The sequence below is a fragment of the Telmatherina bonti genome (genome assembly GCF_933228915.1).
Source record: "Telmatherina bonti genome assembly, chromosome: 23".
NCBI lineage: Eukaryota > Metazoa > Chordata > Actinopteri > Atheriniformes > Telmatherinidae > Telmatherina > Telmatherina bonti.
The window spans coordinates 10450814-10469261 of NC_136632.1; the positions used below are offsets into that span (position 1 = coordinate 10450814).

General features: G+C 36.8%; 2 protein-coding genes across 2 annotated transcripts; one reads left to right on the top strand and one right to left on the bottom strand.

Annotated features, from left to right (window-relative positions):
• Positions 1–568: 568 nt before the first annotated feature.
• On the bottom strand, positions 569–4510 carry tspan33a (tetraspanin 33a; the record flags this gene model as incomplete). Its single annotated transcript, XM_079263441.1, has 8 exons — positions 569–670; positions 760–918; positions 1014–1142; positions 1227–1322; positions 2244–2318; positions 2517–2644; positions 2806–2863; positions 4409–4510. The coding sequence occupies 8 exons, from the start codon at positions 4508–4510 to the stop codon at positions 569–571; spliced, it is 849 nt and encodes a 282-aa protein (XP_079119567.1).
• A 2288-nt stretch (positions 4511–6798) lies between these two features.
• Positions 6799–11589, top strand: LOC306773682 (uncharacterized protein; the record flags this gene model as incomplete). Its single annotated transcript, XM_079263567.1, has 8 exons — positions 6799–6905; positions 7103–7305; positions 8995–9105; positions 9210–9305; positions 9605–9715; positions 10079–10196; positions 10284–10502; positions 10574–11589. Exons 1-8 carry the CDS (start codon positions 6887–6889, stop codon positions 11587–11589), a joined length of 1893 nt encoding a protein of 630 aa, XP_079119693.1. The 5' UTR covers positions 6799–6886.
• Positions 11590–18448: the final 6859 nt, after the last annotated feature.

An 18448-nucleotide genomic window follows, 5' to 3' on the forward strand; every position in this document is an offset into this window, starting at 1 on the left:
ATATAAATGAAACCATTAATACAGTGAATGAAAAACAAATTCAAAATTTGCATGAGTGTTTCAACGATACATAAACAGATAAAAAAAAAAAACATGTTTAAAATTCTTTCATTTTGTCTTGATAAATAATTAGGGGTGGGAAAATCTAATAAAAAAACTGAATATCGGTAATTTTGCTTCACAATTTCAAAATAGATTTTGTTACAAAAAATACAAAATACCTTTTTGATTTATTTACATTTAGCCGTAAAATTCATTATTTATATTTTATTACTCTGTTATTCCAATATTACATTTTTATGTATTCAGTACAATCCAGTGCATCGCTTCTTGACACCATTGACAAAAAAAAAAAAAAAAAAAAAAAAAGAGATTTAAAAAAAAAGGTTTTGTAATAAAAAGTTTATTTTAAAACCTTATTAATTGTCCAGAATGTGGCGGCAGAGTTTCATTTCCCCATCAGAGCCTTTTTAGCGATCCATTTTCATCTCCATTGAAAACATGTTGTCATTTCTCACCACATCTTTGTTAAAAAACTGAATTTATCTCATCAGAAAATGAACGTGGATCAGCTCCAAGGGTCACTGCGGTGTCTAACGTTGTAGTTCTGCAGCTCAATCTGGTCTTTTATCTGATTTATCAATATCTGGCACAAAAGCATGCCAACCAGCTGCAAAAGAGTAACACAGCAGAGGATAAACATCTTGCTACAGCAATAAACCTCTACTCCCATGATGTTTGGTGTGCACCAGTAGTTACCTGTGGAATTGCCAGTCCCAGTGCAATACCTCCCAGTAAGAACAGATTGCTGTGGATCCAGTTAACCAGCTTGTCTATGCAGCCATTGGTGTAGATGTGGTTTCCAGCTAGCTGGTACTCCAAGTTCTGCACATCCTGGCCACACATGGTGTTGATGACCTGCAGGTGAAACCAATACAAGAAAAACACATTAAAAAACAAAAGAAAAACAAAGCAGACTATTATTGGTTACTGAGGTCTCACAGAAAGGCCACCTCATCTTTGTTTTTTATGCAACAGGAGAATGGGACAGAGCAGCGCTCTCTGCTGGGGTTGTCCTTGGAGCAGTTGAAGTACATGTTCTGGGTCCAGTCAGTGTATGTCACAGCACCACAGCAGCTAAACTGGAAAAAAAAAGTTGTTTAGGTAACTACTCTTCTGGCACTTGTTATGAATAAATGTGGTCTGCATTTGGATCAAATTCTTACCTCCTTCTGCCCAAAGTCAATCAGGTTTTGCAGATCAATATCATCTCTGTAGTGGACGATGGCATCGTTGATTATCTCGGTTACTTTTTGTCTTGCCTTTAAAGAGCATTTCAAAAGCAGTAAGTTCACAAATTCTTAATCTTCCAAGTTTAATTACACATAATCATCCTAAATAAGAAACCCTGATCCAACTCTGCTGCAGTTATACAGACAATAAACAGCAGGGGGCAGCGTTTCCATTATCTACTGGTACATCCAGGACCATCCACTTCCAATTTAATAACCCTCCAAGATCATGCTGTACTCGCTTGCAAATAAATATGAATATATTTATCTCTAAAAACGTTGGAAACTTTGGCGTTCCTTCATTTTTACTACTCATCTAATGCAATTCAAGGTGGTAGTCTGGTTTCACCAGGATGGACGAGTCGGCAATCCATCACAGGTCCAACACAGACACAACAAACAACAGTGCATGCTCACACTCACTTCTATGGTCAATTAATCATGATTAATTAATCTAACATACATGTTTTCACCTACAGGAGGAAGTTGGAGTACCTGGAAAGAACTCACACAGACACTCAAGTTTCCCACTCAAAATTCAAACCAGGAAACTTTTTTGCCTTTTACTGTAAAACAATCAGCAACAGCTATTTAGTTGAAGATTTTCCTGGAATTAACATGGATCTTTAGTGCTAATTTCAATCCCAACTAGTGGAAAATGCACTATTGCAAAGTTTACGTAAAATATTCAAAGGGACAAATTCAGTTAAATTTACTCAGAGAAAGAATCAATTCCTGAATTTAGTTCAAAACAAACAAGGAACAATATTCATCATAAGAACTACAACAAAACTATCAGCAAAATAAAGGCAAATAAAATCCCATTACAACCATTAGCTGTATGTTTGCATTTACACCATCAGATTACTCTTGTCAAGTCAAAAAGCCCTTCTCAGCCAGCTCGGACAGGTAGATCCTGCTAACAGGATGCTGATGATGTCATCTGATTACCTTATCTGAAAAGATGAAGCCCAGGATACCAGCAGCCAGCTGCAGTATGAAGATCACGGTCAGAGAGACACAGAACTGGAAAAAAAAATGGGGTGGTGTGACAGCTGCTTAAAACCAGTCTGTTTTACAAATAACAGACTCAACTGATGCTAAACATTACAACTAAAGAATATAACCGTATGACTGGTACTTCATAATATCCTGCACTGCTGGAGCACTAGCAATTATAAGGAGTAAATATATATGTTGTTTTAGAAAAATAAATCCTGTTACTATCTGCAGGAGGCAGATGTTTTCCCGTAGGGAGCCCACACAGCCAAAGAAGGTGATGACAAACATGAGGACCCCCACGACCATCAGCATAATGGCAGGGTCCACTGACAGGCACGCCAGAGCCGTCTCTGAAGCAGAAAAGAAAGGAGCTCTTCAGAAACTGGTGTGGAAAGACTCCATTTTTTTTTTTGGAAATGGAGTTACTAATGAAACTACATGAGCAAACAAATGCATTGTGCTGATAAGTGATGTAACTCCCAGTTTCTAAATGTAAGGAGAAATCATTTACCTGCATGTTTTATTACGCGGGCATACACACCAATTGCAACCATTACCAGGGAGATTATCTGAGAAGCAAGGGAAACAGTGTTCTTTTTTAAAATATTATAAATAAGACACAAAGTGGAAATATTACTCATCACTAAGCTGAGGAGGTTTTTCTTCTGTGTTCCTACATGAGGGACTGTCACCATTCAAAAGAAGATTCATAAGTCAGATTTTGCTTTAACAACAGAATAGAGCAAATATTCATTCTAAGTCCAGTATCAAATAATACAACCACAACATTACTATTACTGATTAAGTTATTTCAAGTAGTTTTCTACATACTCTGCTTTTATTCAACTAAATCAACCTGACAGCAATCTACACCCTTCTCTTGAAAAACAGACTCTTTCATTCGGATGTCCTTTCCGAGTCTCAACGGAATAATAGGTAGGCCTCAGAAACTCTTCCCACCCTGAATGAAATGGATCCAGTTTCCACAGATGCTGCACCCTCATGAGGTGGGAGGGGAAGCTACATTGGTCTACCTTGTTTTGCAAAGGTTTAGTTTTGTGAACAAACTAAAATGGGACTCATGAATTAGAGGCTCTGTTCTCATTCACAGATATTTTGCTTGATCTTAAACTGAGTGGTCAATAATCACCATGGTTTACAATGAAATCAAAAGATAATCTTGAACATAAAAGAATCAAATATGCAGTAATAATCATTTGTGTGAAATACAGAACTCACTGTAGCTCAAGGCAACAGAAATGACAACACATTCCACACTGCAGAGCTTCAAGTTCCCACACAGCCTCATCATGTTTGTACATGGCTGAAGGTCATGCAGGAACACTCATGCAAGTTTGCATCCAGAAACTATTAAAGGTTTAGTCATAAACAACTCTACAAAAGAATTTCTGAGATAAAAGCTGTCAAATCTGATTTTCAGTGTCTTACATTCACATTTTATGGTAAAGTAAAACACACAAAAGGTCTTTTTTTTTTAAGCTTCAGCAACTTTAATCACCTCTAAAAATGCTTTAAGAAATCTCCTTTTGTTAGTCAGCTGGCCCTGAAAGCCACTAAGCTGAACTTTGGTTTGCTGACTACTTGCTGCTGAGGTGTGCCCAAACTTTTAGCTGAGTTTGTGTTCACTTTACCAAAAAGCTGCACAATCATCATGTTCTAGTGAGTGACGAAATGTTCTAGTAAAACAGAATAATGTTATGTAGTTTTGTTATGTAAATCAAATGAAAAAGTTTAAATGAAATATATATTATTTATTAGTAATATCATCCAGATGATGTGCCTCTATAACACATTTAACAGGTGTGAAATCTCACACACATCTGCACCGTCATGGATGAAGGTTTTTACATGAACTTTGTCCACCTCGTTTCTCTGAACTCTGTGGCGATCAGGTTAAAAAGCAACTAAACCCAACAAAGAAGTGAATGCTCCTGACAAACACAGACCGCATATGACTGATATGTTTGGGGACATAATCAGGAGACATAATCCACCCCCCCAAAGTGTTAAACTTTGTGAAGGACAGCTCAAGTTAATCACACAAAAATACACGACACTAACAGTAAATCAAATAAACTGTGATTACTACTCACCCAGAATAAAAAATTAAAGATAAACAGCAGGTATTTCACAACTGGACTAACAAACGAGAATTCCGCGTCGGATCCAGGTGCTTTCCTGCGACTTCTTCCCATGGCGATCACCAAGAGAAAAAGCCTTTTCCAAGTTTGCGGAGAAGTTTGTAAGACTGAGCCTAGTCAGCACCTGAAGCTCGCCAACATGATATGATGAAGAGGGAGAATCGCTGCTTTGATCGAGGAGTGCAAACATTGCCGTCACAATGAGCAGCAACTGCGTGCGTGGAAACTGGGTGTTACCTTTACGGTCTCGCGCCTTAACTATTGATACAAACACTATTGAAACATATGATACAAGTTGCTGCAGGGGCCCCATTTGATTCCAGGATTTATCGTCAGTGTGTTCTTTTTATTTTTATTAGTTGTTTCTTACTTTTTTCACTTGAATTTTTCATGGGACAAAATTACAATGGTACTTTTAAAAAAAAAATAAAATTTTTTTTTATACAGGTTCCCCTTTTAAAACGCTGTCAGGGCAAGTCTAGAAAGATCTTAATAGCTGGGGTGGTGGCATTTATTTTTAATGACAGGCATGTATTAATGGCAACTTTTTAAAAAGGTGGTTTTAGATTTTAGAAAATAATTAACTGATCATTTATTTTTAAAGTTTGTCCATTTGTGAAGTAACTAAAGTCTCATGTAATAAGTAGAGAAGAAATAGTAAAAACAAACAGTCAAATATATAAACATACTTTGTAGCAGTTGTTTACTTAGAATTGGGATATTTTCGTATTGTATGGATTTAACCATTGTTTTACAAAGAATAATACTTATTAACACACACATACATGCACACACACACACACACACACGCACACACACACACACACAACTTAACTGGAGAAAAATCACATTTTATTATTGTTTATTTGGCATTACTGGCTGTTAAACTTTGCACAGCTGTCAAATCTGGTAGTCTTATACCATTTACACCCTTTTGATTATGGTTTGTACAAACAGCTTTTATCAGCCACACAGGTATTTGAAGATATTATGTTGTATGAATGGTGCACAATGATCTAGAATCTAGTGCTGTCTATGTTTAATAACATATCGAAGTACCATAGACTACATGCTGCATTCACTTACACTTAGGTATCTAAGTTTCACTCAGTTAAAATTCAGTGTACACTAGAAATTGATTAAAATTTGAATGTCTAAAGTTGGAGTGGTACCTGGTATGCCACCCCAGGCTTTAGAGGTGGCCTTTGTACAACCTGGTCACAATTGTGGCCCTGCCCTCGGACATTTGTCTCATTTTTAAGAAAGCCTTGTCAGCTTCAGTGTAAGAAAATTACTTTTTGTTAAGTTCACGAACAGAGATGACAGTAAAATTATTTGAATCCAAACATGACTTATGGCTTCAATGCATGGATAATATGTTAACATATAAAAGGTCTAATGCAGGGAGTAGGTAGATAAGATTTCTAAATCTGTGCATAGACCGCAATGAACAGCAATAGCTGCAGGAATGATCAACAATAATCTTATTGTAATGTAGACGCTTTTAAATCCAGGTTAAAAACATCTTTTCTTACACGCCTATGCCTGAAATAGGCAGGGTAACTTTTAATTGATCCTGCTTTTAATTTATTTTCATATAATTGATCATTTATTGTTAGTTTTGCTATTTATTTTTGTCTTTCATGCTTCTTTACACCATCTGTAATGCTTTTAATGTTTCACATGAAGCACTTTCAATGGTCTTGTACATGAAAGGTGATATAAAATAAACTCGCCTTGCCTTATTGCTCCATCCTCAAACAAGTGAAGAGATTGAGCAGACACTTTCATGATATCCTCATAATTAAGGAAAGGCATGAAGATTGGACAAAAAGCCATTTTCTAGCATTAGAAAACTAGCAGAATTTATTTCAAATTTTAATATATTTAAAAAGGCAATCAAGATGGACACTATTTGTGAGACCCACGTATTGGTCACAGGCTTAGAAGAGTCTATTTTGAGCAGAAGTGATGCAAAGCTCTCTTAGAACATTCTCCATATGCAGCAACATCTTTTTAAAATCTCCTATTGTAAAGATGGGAAAACAGTGTGGAAAAACTCCAAAGACTATTCTGTGTCGATGTTGGACTGCAACACTAACAAAACAGCATTCTGAGAAAGAATTGCATATTTTGACATTGTATTTCTCCTCTGAGTCACAAAATAATCTTTGTGTTTGAACCATAGACCGTAAATGAAGTATCTATATATAGTCTCTGGTTTGAACCCATAAACTGTATATAAAAAGAGTTTGAACCACAAACTATGTAAGTAGAACTAAAGGCTCCAAATTTTATTTTGAAGGACATCGGAAATGGCACGACATTTTCATAACATCCGACTCTAACCGGAAGTAATTTGCCAACACTGGAAAATGCCCAGTTTTATGATTGTCTTCTAGGCTTTCAAAACTTATTTGAACGATTAAAATGGCTGGGATTACCAAAGGTTTGTGCAGCTGCGCATGTGCTACCACCAATAGTGGCTTTTTAAATGAATATTACAACTGTTAAAACACATTGGCCACAAAGCTAACATTAGCTTGTCTGTACCACGTTTAGATCTGCACTGGATTGATCCCCCGTTTGTTTTCTACATTTGTTTCATCCTTTTATAACAAAACGCCTGTCTGGTGTCGTCCACAGGCTCTCTTCTTCCTACAGCCTCTCTACAGCTGCTTGTTCCTCCAGTGAGAGTCATGTCAGCCTTCGTCTGGCAGGTGGTGCAGCAGCACAGCGTGTTGCAGTTCGACAAGCTGCTGGATTTCATCAGCTTGGTCACTGAGATGGTTCCCGAGCTTCTGAGTCCGACCCAGAAAGCTCAGCTTGTTCTGGGTCTGAGAGCAAGGGTGAGGAGTTTTACAGTGACCTCAGACATCTCATGCTCATTGGGGTTCATTGGGTTACAAATGAATGTGTAATGGAGTAAACAAATTGATAATGTGGATAGAGGTATACTAGAAAATTTGAATAGATAAGCAAATATATAGGTTGATATCCAATTATAAGTAAGCGTATTTTTTGTGAATGCATAGTTTATATCACTGTTTCTCAAATGGGGGTACTTCAAGGCATTCCAGGGGGTACGTTTAATTTTTTTTTTTTAAACATGTTTTTTTTTTTTTTTTTAAATGTTTTATTTAAAACATCCTTAGATAAAATAATATAAATGTAATATCATAAAAATATTTAATATATTCCAATAAATGCTAGTGTACATTCATAAACTGAATTTACATTTAGATTTACACAGTTTCATTCCTCCCAAAAATCCCACATTTCGACGTGACTTGAACCCCACTGTCGCCTTGACAACGCAAACAATGGAGTCTTGGTTGAAGCGTATGGTAAATATGTGCAAAACACAACTAAAGTTTAAAAGGCCAAACACAAATGATAAAATGCTGTATTTCATGTTTTTTCTGAACCAAAAGTACTTTTCACTTGTTGGGGGGTACTTGGCTGAAAAAATATTTTACAAGGTGTACTGTGTTGCAAAAAGGTTGAGAACCGGTGCTTTATATGATACGATATAACATGAATGGACATGACATGCATGCATTTCGTGTGTAAAAATGGATGTTAAGAGATGGATTTGAATATGTAAATTGCTTGTATTCTAGGAGTGAACTGAAGTGCTGATGTGCTGTGTAACTATTTACAAGTTTTTGTTTTGGTGTTATAATTGTGCCGGACCCCAGGAAGAATAGCTGTAGCTTGCTACAGCTAATGGGGATCCTAAATAAACTAAACTAAACTGATTGTAGGGCTGGCTCAGATAGAGAGATGTAGGTTTTGTCAACCATTTGCATCTGACCTTCTTTAAATTGGTCAAACTATTATAGTTTATTTTAAATATGTGTCATATCTGCAAAAACAACCTTTATGGATGTGAATAAGCATGAAATAATAAACATAAAGAACCAGTCAAGAACCTTTCAGTCTATATGTAAAACGATTTACCTACAAAGTTTAGATTTAACAAAACCTCCATGATGCACCTGTCAGTGATGAATTTATATTTTTTGTGTTGTCTTATATGGATTGTAATGAATACCACAAACAAGTCAATCTGCAAATCAGTCTGTGAGAACTTATTCTCATGAATTGATCAATACATATTTCACTACTTAGCAATAATCAAAGATCAAAATTATCAATGATAGTTTAATTTCAGTTTAATTTAAAGTGTTCCCCCATTTATACAATACCAATTTTTTAAACATTTACGTTATGGTTAGTTAAAGTTTTAATAATTTGAAAAGGGCACCAGACACCAGTTTAACTATAATGTAAACCTCAAAAATGTACTATTAAATTAATCACTGAGAAAGGCTGAAAGTCGCTCTCTTAGTTTTATATTATTTTTGGCTTTAATGGCAGAATTAGAAGATAAAACGATTATTAATCTTTCCATTGGATGTAACTGTAGAGATACTCTTAATTTATTCATTTTTGTCACTTGGATACAAGTGTTTTCAACCCACTTTGTTTTCCCGTCCTTATTTCACCTTCCTCCAATCTTTGCTTTATTGCAGTTGGTTCTGGAGCTGTGTCGTGGTGATGGTTTTACCAACCTGAAGGCCATTCAGAGTCACTTGGATAAAATCCACACATGCAATTCTGAACTGAGCGCCAGTGATCAGATGGTGAGGTTTTATAAACAAAAAAAAAAATCTTTTTTGAATTTAAAGCCCTCGTTATGGAAGGATTTTTATCCTTTCTCAACTTCACTGTGTTCACTTCTTGACAGGAAAGTGCTGATCTGCTGAAGACCTTCTACAGCAACTTTGCCAGCCTGGTGCAGAACCTTTTGAGTGTTCCCTTTGAAAAGGAGTTCTTCTTCCAAGTGAGTGACTGTGTTTTTAATGCCAGTAGATAAATTACTTTTTTGCAAAAAAAAGGCAAAGATTCAATTTTGATGACTTTAAACACAAAGTCAGAGGTCACTCAGAGTGCATCTTCTCTTGGCTGCTTCCGTTTGCTCATTTTTTCTACTAAATGTAAAACATTCAGTTTTTTCCCCACTTCCTTTTGGTGGAAGAAGTGAGGAACTTTGTGTGTATTTTACAAACCCTGCAGCATTATCTTTCATCTTATAAAGACAACCTGTGTTCATCCCTTCTGCTGATCTGGATGTGTCTGTAGGAGGTTTTTCCTGAGAAGTATGGCTCCGCCTACAATCAACAGATCCAGCAACTTGTGTCTTTGTTCCTGTCCAGACTGGAGCAGCTGCTGCCCATACCAGACCTCCAGCAGGTATTCCAGCAAGTCACATATCTGTGCACTGCTGGCTAAGATTATTTACTCTTCTGTACACAGAAAAAACTTATTAACTGGCAGTATTTTTGTTTTGTTCAATACAATTCTTATATATATAAAATTTAAAGAATATTCTGCAAGGGTTAAGAGTTACAGTGACCTGAGACGTCCCATGCTTGTTCATTAAACAATGTGATTACATAAAAAGGACATCGTGTCTTAGATGTTGAATTGTGCAGTTGTTTGGATCTTTTGTTGTCAGTGTGAAATGTTAGAAGACAGTACTCTTTTCCACTTTAAGGGCCTGTCTGTGTGCGTTACTGACCAGCCTGCATACTTTGTGGTGTTTTTCTGTCTCAGACAACAGCTTGGCTCACTGAAACCTTTGCGTCAGAAGAGTTTGGACTCTACATGTCTAGCCCAGAAACTCTGAAAACTTTGCTCCTTCATCAGAGAGAGCAGAGAACCCTGAGCTCAGGTGGGAACCAAGATCTTTCTCTCTTTTCTTACTAAGGAGACAAGAACATGCCATGGATAACGTGCTCAAATTCTTTCTCCATCACAGCACCATCAAGCAATGAGGAGGACGTCATCTTTTCCACGCTCGCCCTTTCTACTCATCGTGGAGCGGGGAGATACGGTGACCTGTACAGTGAGTGTGATGATGATGATGAGAAGGAATATGACAGTAATGAAGACTCATTGGCACTGGAAGGTTTGGAAGAAGACTCAAGGCAGAGTTTAGATGAGGCCTCAGCTGACGGGGTACCAAAAGAGAAATCAGGTCAGTCACATATCAGAATCATTCAGCATCCAGAAATCTTACCACACTCATTTGTTGCGTTCTGTTTTCAGGTCGGCTATCTTACTCATTAACCTGTCCTCGGTGTCCATTCACTCACCGTACGAAGAGGAAGGTTCAGGAACACATGAAGAACGAGCACCACATGACACCTCGCATTCAGAAGAAATCTTTAACAAACGCGACAAAGACGACTCAGCAGAAACGTCAAACTCTGAAGGCCGAGAAGAAGAAACGATGTGACTCAGATAAACTGAAGCGATGCAAACAGAAAGATGGGAAAAAAGTGCAACAAAGGCTGAAGGACAACCTAGAAAACAAGAAAGGACGGAGACAGAAACAGCCTGCAGGAGAAGATAAACGCTTCCTGAGCACACGACTTGTGAACAAAAACTTCCCAGAGGAAGAAACCAGATGCCCAACATGCGAGAAGGTTTTTGAACATCCAAATCAGCTGAAGACCCACTTGAAGTTCCACAGCTTCCGCTACCGGTGCAGCCAGTGTGAGAAGGGATTTACCAGTCAGTCAGGGTATTATCAGCACCAGAGGCTTCACAAAAAAGGTCGGAGATTCACCTGCAAACAGTGCGACAAGGGATTCCTCTGCAGTTATTCACTCAAACAGCATGAACGCCTTCACAACGGTCCCACCAATTTGTGCAACATCTGCGGGAAAAACTTCAGCAAAAATGGCTTCATAAGACACATGCAGATGCACCGGGGGGAGAGGAATTACCTGTGCACCACCTGCGGGAAGTCATTTTTGTCCTCAGGGGAGCTGCTTCTGCACAATCGCTCCCACACAGGCGAGTTGCCGTACACCTGCGAGCAATGCGGGAAGGGTTTCTCCTGCAAGAGTCATCTAAACGTGCACTTACGCTCGCACACAGGAGAGCGTCCGTATCTCTGCTCAGAATGTCTCAAACGTTTCCTCACTCTGAACTGTTTGAAGAGACACATGCTGAGCCACAACGGGGTGAAGCCTTTTAAGTGTTCAGACTGTGGGAGAGAATTTTCCCAGCAGGGGAATTTGAAGAGACATATGACGACTCATAAAACTGACACATAGTGTGTTTTCCTCTTCCTCACAAAGCTGAGTCTGGCTGTAAATACTGAGTGTATTTGGTAATTCTTTTTATTTGATCTTTGATAAATAAAAAAAAAAATACATGGAAACATGCTTTTTTATTGTGTGGATTTATCTAATTATTTTATGAAAAGAAATGTTTCATACAAATGACACACAAATGAGTTTGGCAAAAAAAAAGTTGGGTCATTCGGCTGGAAAAGGTTCAACCAGTCCACAGTCAGGTTGTGTCCAAATGATGGAAATTTAAAACCTTTATCCAACTTATAGAAATGGTTGAACAAGAATGAAAAATATTTATGAACAGGTGATGTTACATTAACCTGTACACGAGAGGAATGTTGAAAAACATTGCATTCCTGCAGAGGAGCCATGCTGGTGAAACATGGTGATGTGGTGTCAGTGTCATGGTTTGGGCCTGTTGTGTTACATCTGAGGTAAAACTTCTGGCTCATCTGTATGATTTGAACCTGGATACACCCTTGTAACTAAAGTGAAATAAATGATTCCCAAGCCTTGGTAGAATTATTTTAACATCTGACGCGCAGCCTCACCTTTCAGCTGCACATGAAGATTCCTTTTACCTCATCTGGTTAAGGCTAGAAATAAAGTCAGTGTGAAAAAAACTGCTTGGTTCTTTTATATGTAGATGATTCTGTTAAAAGATCAGAACAAATCCTAATTATTGCATGCTTGCTTTGTTAAGGAGCTGCTGAAAATCAATAAATTCAGGATCTGACTCTAAATTAATCCACAAATACACTAATGTTGCACATCAACTAACCACTCCCTGCACAAAGACATCCTTTTTATGTTAACCATTAACTTATTGAGTTTATTGATTCAACACTGAAATCTGATTACCAACAGACATCTGATCAAGTTAGGTAACTGTGCAACAGAACTTTTGTATTTTTCAAGTTTTGTTTTGTAAAACTAATCTGATAAGTGCAGAATTTGCACTGTGTCTTTTCAATTAATTTGCATTGTTAAGCATATATAAACAAAAAACCCTCTTGCAGAAAGATTAAAATATTTAGATCAAGATTCATCTTTTTAGATGAATGCAGATGTTCAGAGTTTCAGGGAAACATGTTTTGACTCCACACCTGAATTTGGGGAATATTAAAATTAAAGGCCACGGTAAGTGTAACTGTGTAAATATGAAATCAGAGAGTGCTCCATGCAGCCAGAGGCCACAGTGACGAAGGTGAGGTAACTCTTTCAAACTCAGAGTCTTTGTTTAATTCAGACAGGGCTTATTTGCTTTTAATTCAGAACAGTAAAACAAGAAAACTTTGTCTTTATTATACCTTTATGGATGGAAATTATTCACAGAAATATAGCAGATAGCCCATTCTTTCTTCTTAGTAACAACCAAAAAATAAATTGTATAAACTTTTTATATTGTGCCTGGCTGAAAGCAGCGTAGTCCTGTGATGCGATATAAAAACCTTTAAAAAAAATTGACATTATCGCCTTCATTTACCAACAGTGATGTATTTTCTTAAAGAAAGGGTCCCGTTGCAGACCTTCCATTAAAACCTCTAGTTCTGTGAGCCACTGGGAGCTTTAGAGCTGTACAATAATTATGTTTTGTGATGCAGGACCCACAAATTTATACATTGACTAAACCTAAATGAGCAGTTTATTTAGCCCTGTCAGCTACCTGACCATGTGGGAAGGTGAAATATTCCGGTTTAGCTCTGGTTCAGGACGCTGCTTCAGGTGAAACCGATTAACACAGTTGGAAATCATTGATAATCATGCTGGCAGTCTTTATTGGCTATTGACTGCTATATGCCAGCTTAAATCAAGTCTGCACATAGAAGGTAACCAAGGTGACCCGTTATGGCGTAGTGAAGTTGCCACATTGGTGCATTTAACTTTTATCATTTATATTCACAAAGCATATTTGTAGTTTTTATGCTCTGATGGTTTATAATGCATCCACTATTAGCTGGCAGCTGCCATAAATAATATTTGTGTGAGAAGAAAGTGGAAACAGCAGCTGGACCTGCAGACTTTGCTCTTAAGATTGTGAGAAAGAGTGAAAAACACAGCTGTAGGAAATGCAATTTATTTGCAATTTTTTAATAACATCATTCCTCAGATAAAAATGCAATGTTACAGGAATATACATCAGATATTAATTTAAAACTTGCTTTCAAGGGACCATACAGTCTAAATATACTTTTTCCTTTTTTATTTACTGGTAGCGTGCGTTATAAGCAAGACAGACTCTGTCACCAATGACAGACTGACAAGTTACAGATACAAACTGTACATGACGTATTTACAAATCAACTTTTTGTTTGGTTTTTCGTTTCACTTTTTATTGAAAATAGGAGTAGAAAAAGTGATTGAATTTAATATTCTGATTTATTTAATTGTATTCTTTCCCTTTCTAAAATCTAAAATGAAATTAATGAACAAATAAGGAGAAAAAAAATCAAGAAATCTGTTTTAGAAAAATGAAAAAGAAGGAAAGAAGAGTGTGTCGACTCTGAGACCATGCAGTCCTCACCGAGGAGACAAATGGTAACCGGGGGAGCCAAATGATGTTGGGCCTGTGTCACTTAGCAACCTTAAAACCAATGAAATTCCTCCTGCAGTGGAGGGGGCGTGGCTCATATTAAAGAACCCAGTTACAAAATGGCCACCTGCCTCCACAGCTACTGCAAGCACAATAACACACTAATTCATTAGTTTGACCATAAATAGTGCTGTCATTAAGTACTACATTTAACAGTAGCATCACTACTAATATTACAACAAATTGGTCTCTGTGTGAACACCTCCCTCCAAAGAAAAGGATTAAAGACAGACGTCTCCCTGACGTGAAACAACAAAAACGAACTGCTCAGTCCTGTCAAAGGCCCTTTAACACTTTGCATGAGTTGTGACTGAAGACAACACACGAGCTCATTAAACACCACTGATGAACAGAAAACAGAGCCACAGAGCTCTGACATTTACTCCACCGATGAAGAAACAGAGACGCTCTGGTTGAACACAGCTGCGTGTGAAACTGTGCATCTCCTGCTGCTCAATACAAGAAGGAACTAATAGAAGAAAACATGTTGATGCTCTCATTCTTTAAAGCCGCATTTGCTCACACAGACATGCAAGACGCATTCGTTTCTAACTCTGTGCTTTAGAAAGGACAAACCACTTCTGGATCACGTTTGGCAAAGAGTTGAATCCTTCTGTGTCTATACTGGTCAACATGGCGAAATACTTTCTTCTTCTTCCATTAACAGCTGCTAAAAAGTAAAAAAAAAAAAAAAAAAAAAAAAAAGGCCAAATATAAAGCCAATTCTAAACTTTAGAAATCAGTAACAGTGTTACTGTGTCCTACATTCAGGGGGATGAATTTCTCATTCGCGGTGCAGTGTAAGAAACAAAGTGGAGGCAGAGGTGGGCAGAGACATTCATGGTTCTGATGAGGACCGGCTGTTCCAAGACTAGAACCACTGCGTCATCAAGCTGCTGCCACACCTCCAGATCCATTTGTGGAATTACATCCAAAGAAAGTCACTGTTAGAAACACTTAAGCATTAAAACTGGCCATGGGCGTGGCACTCCTCTCTTAAGAAAAAAAATAAAAAAATCACAAGCTTGGTGTGAACACTGTGGGATCTCCGCTATGGGGTCGGTTATAACGTTTGCATAACGATAAAGAACAAGTTTATCACTAGGCTTTCAAGGAACTATCAAAACAGTCTTTCTAAGTATTCACATAAAGGTGCTGCCGTGTGTGCTGCTACACAATGAGTGCATTATATATAGCTATTCTATATGATAGTTCTAAACCTACCGGGCAAGAAAATTTCAGATCTATCAGATCAATCAATCAATCTTTAAAAAAAACAACCCCCCCCCCCCCCCCCCCCCCCCCCCCCCCCCCCCCAAAAAAAAACAAGGAGGACACTCCTCATCATCAACTTCTGATCTATTCAGTGAAGTCTTAACATGCTGCTATGACAACGGTCAGGGCGAAATTCTCGTAAAGACAATAATACAGCTGTCTGAGTTCCAATAAACCAATTAACTAAATAATCAATTTTCCGCTTGTAAATAGAATGTGCATATTGTTTTTAATGCCAGTGTCCTCACAAAGCCTACAAATGTCATCCTAAACTAATCCTAGAACCCATCCAATGCTCTGCTCTCGCACCTTCTTTGTAGTGTTTTATATGAAAATGACAACTGTGCACAAGCAACAAACAAACCTTCGCAAAAAGGAAACTTATATGTGATTATCTCTAAACCCTAATGGAAGTCTCTTGTAGAAACCAGTATTCATAATACCTTTCCTCTTGGTCAAATAAAGAAAATACCAGCACATGTAGTTTCATCAGTGTTAATAGCATTGCACCTAAAAACCTGATCTGGACATGTTTTTGTTTAAAAAATAAAGTTCTTCAAGCCCTCTTGCAACATCCCATATCCAGCTGTCATTTAATACATCGTTTAGATATATTTCTATTATTTAATATCTAAAATAGAGGATTTATCAACCTGTATTTAATAATAATAATAATAATAATAATAATAATAATAATTATATATATATATATATATATATATATATATATATATATATATATATATATATATATATATATATATATATATATATATATATATGTAGACCGTCTTTTTTCTGTTCTCTTTCCAAAAGCCTTCATCACGATTGAGGTGAAAAATAACATCTGTACTACGGAAAAACGAAGAGGTGATTGTGTTTCCCCAGAAAGAAGAGAATCAATGCTTTATGTAGACTTCTTCATCAACATGCTATGCTAACTTTACCTAGAAAATATAATAAAATCTATATTCAAAATAGTCATCTTAAAATACTTTTGTCAAGATCAAATATGATCAACAAATATTTTAATTTACAAGAAAATATAAGGAGCTTCATTAGCGACAATGAGATGAGGCCTCAATCTCTCTGATCTGGCAAAGCACTCAAATCTGTGTTTAGTTTAGATCAGCACACAACTCTAGTTATTTTAAATGGCATGTGTGTGTACAACATTAAACAGTTCAAATCTTACTAATGTACAGCAGCACCTGTGCAGCATCCCGACCATTTGTGGCACCTCACTGTATCACATCATGCAAAATGTTAATGCGTTCAAGTAAAGTTTGCCAAAAGAAATTCAGCTTAAAAGATAGTTCTGGGTTAAATCCAAGAGATTTTCCTCTTCCTTTTTTTTTTTTGCATAAACATGGAAAATACCCCTTTAAACACATTTGAAATAAATGACCACACTGCTCGCTGCACATGTGAAGTTTTAAGTGTTAATAAGATTTAACATCATCACATCTTGTTGATGCACAAATAAAATAGCCAGATGCTGAACTACTTCTTGCTTCCTTGTCTGCATAAAATGCAGGTAAATCATTTTCTCCACACAAATGTAGTTGAAATCCTCCAAATTCTGTATTAAGTAAAGTAAAAAAAAAAAAAAAGCTACACAATTTTAACGACTCAAAGCAAATAGATCTAGTCCTTTATAGGTTCAGTTTTTGGTTTGTTGCTATAATAATGTGTGTTTTTCTAAGTGTACAGTGTGTTTTGCTGATGTAGGACTAGTTCTAGAGAGACTCATCTCTCGGTGCTACAGTAGGAGTATGACCAGACTGATCTGCTCTGACAGGCTGCTGGTAGGTTGACATGTTTCAGAACAAACACAAGCAAAAGCATGTCAGACTTCCGATCTGTCTACAGCATCATTTTAATGATCTGAAAAAGCAACCTCTCATCTCTGGAGCCATAAATCTCTAGCGGTTTTACTCTCCTGATAATTATAATTGTTAAAAATGGACAAAAAAAAAATCCCCAAAGCTGCCAATGATCCAATCTTTGTATGAAATATACCAAAAGCCACTTGTGTATATTTCATAAGCTAAAACAAGGAGAGCTTTTAAATAAAAAAGGAAAAGAAAAAAAAACTCCTTTTGGCTGCCAATACAGTCCATTGGGACAGACTGTCCCTCTGCAAGTAGGCCTATATAACAAATGTCCAATACTTCACAAACTACATTCCCAAATAAGTGTCCACCTTGTTCCACCACATTCTGGTGATTAAATATTATATATTCATATATATATATATATATATATATATATATATATATATATATATATATATATATATATATATATATATATATATATATATATATATATATATATATCTTGCTTTATATAGTATATAAAAATATACAATCATTAGCTAGAGGTGAGACAAAAGATATCAGTTACACAGGACCAATACTTCATATCTCGAAAGAGAGAAACCCATGCACATGAAACATTGCTTGAATATATAATTCACCATGTCAGAACGCAAACCACCCTAAAATCCAAGAATGATGAAATAAGATCTTTAACAATCCCCTCAAATACTCTTCATCTAACAACCCCAAGGTTGAGTTCTTCCCATTGTCATCAACCGCCATAAAGATTGTCATCCGTCCGTCAAAGCATAAGCCTCTATTACTTTAATCTCTTCTTTCTACTGATGAAATGACTCGGTTTTGAACTCTTTGCTGCAGAGGGAGTGGTTTTTACTTTGATTAGCTGGGGGTAGAGATACAGGAAAGCAGCCTGATAAGTATCTGCAGCACAGGTACACAAAAACAAACCTTAGTAAAAACATCTGCAGAAATAATGTCACGTTAATGAAACAGCTCCATGGTCTTAACTTGCTGCACACTGGTTAACCGGTACACAAGGACAAACAATGATCAATGATTTAAGTAGCTAATAATCCTATACTTGTACCACAAACTGGTCAAATGAGCTGTTTGGATGAACTAGAAC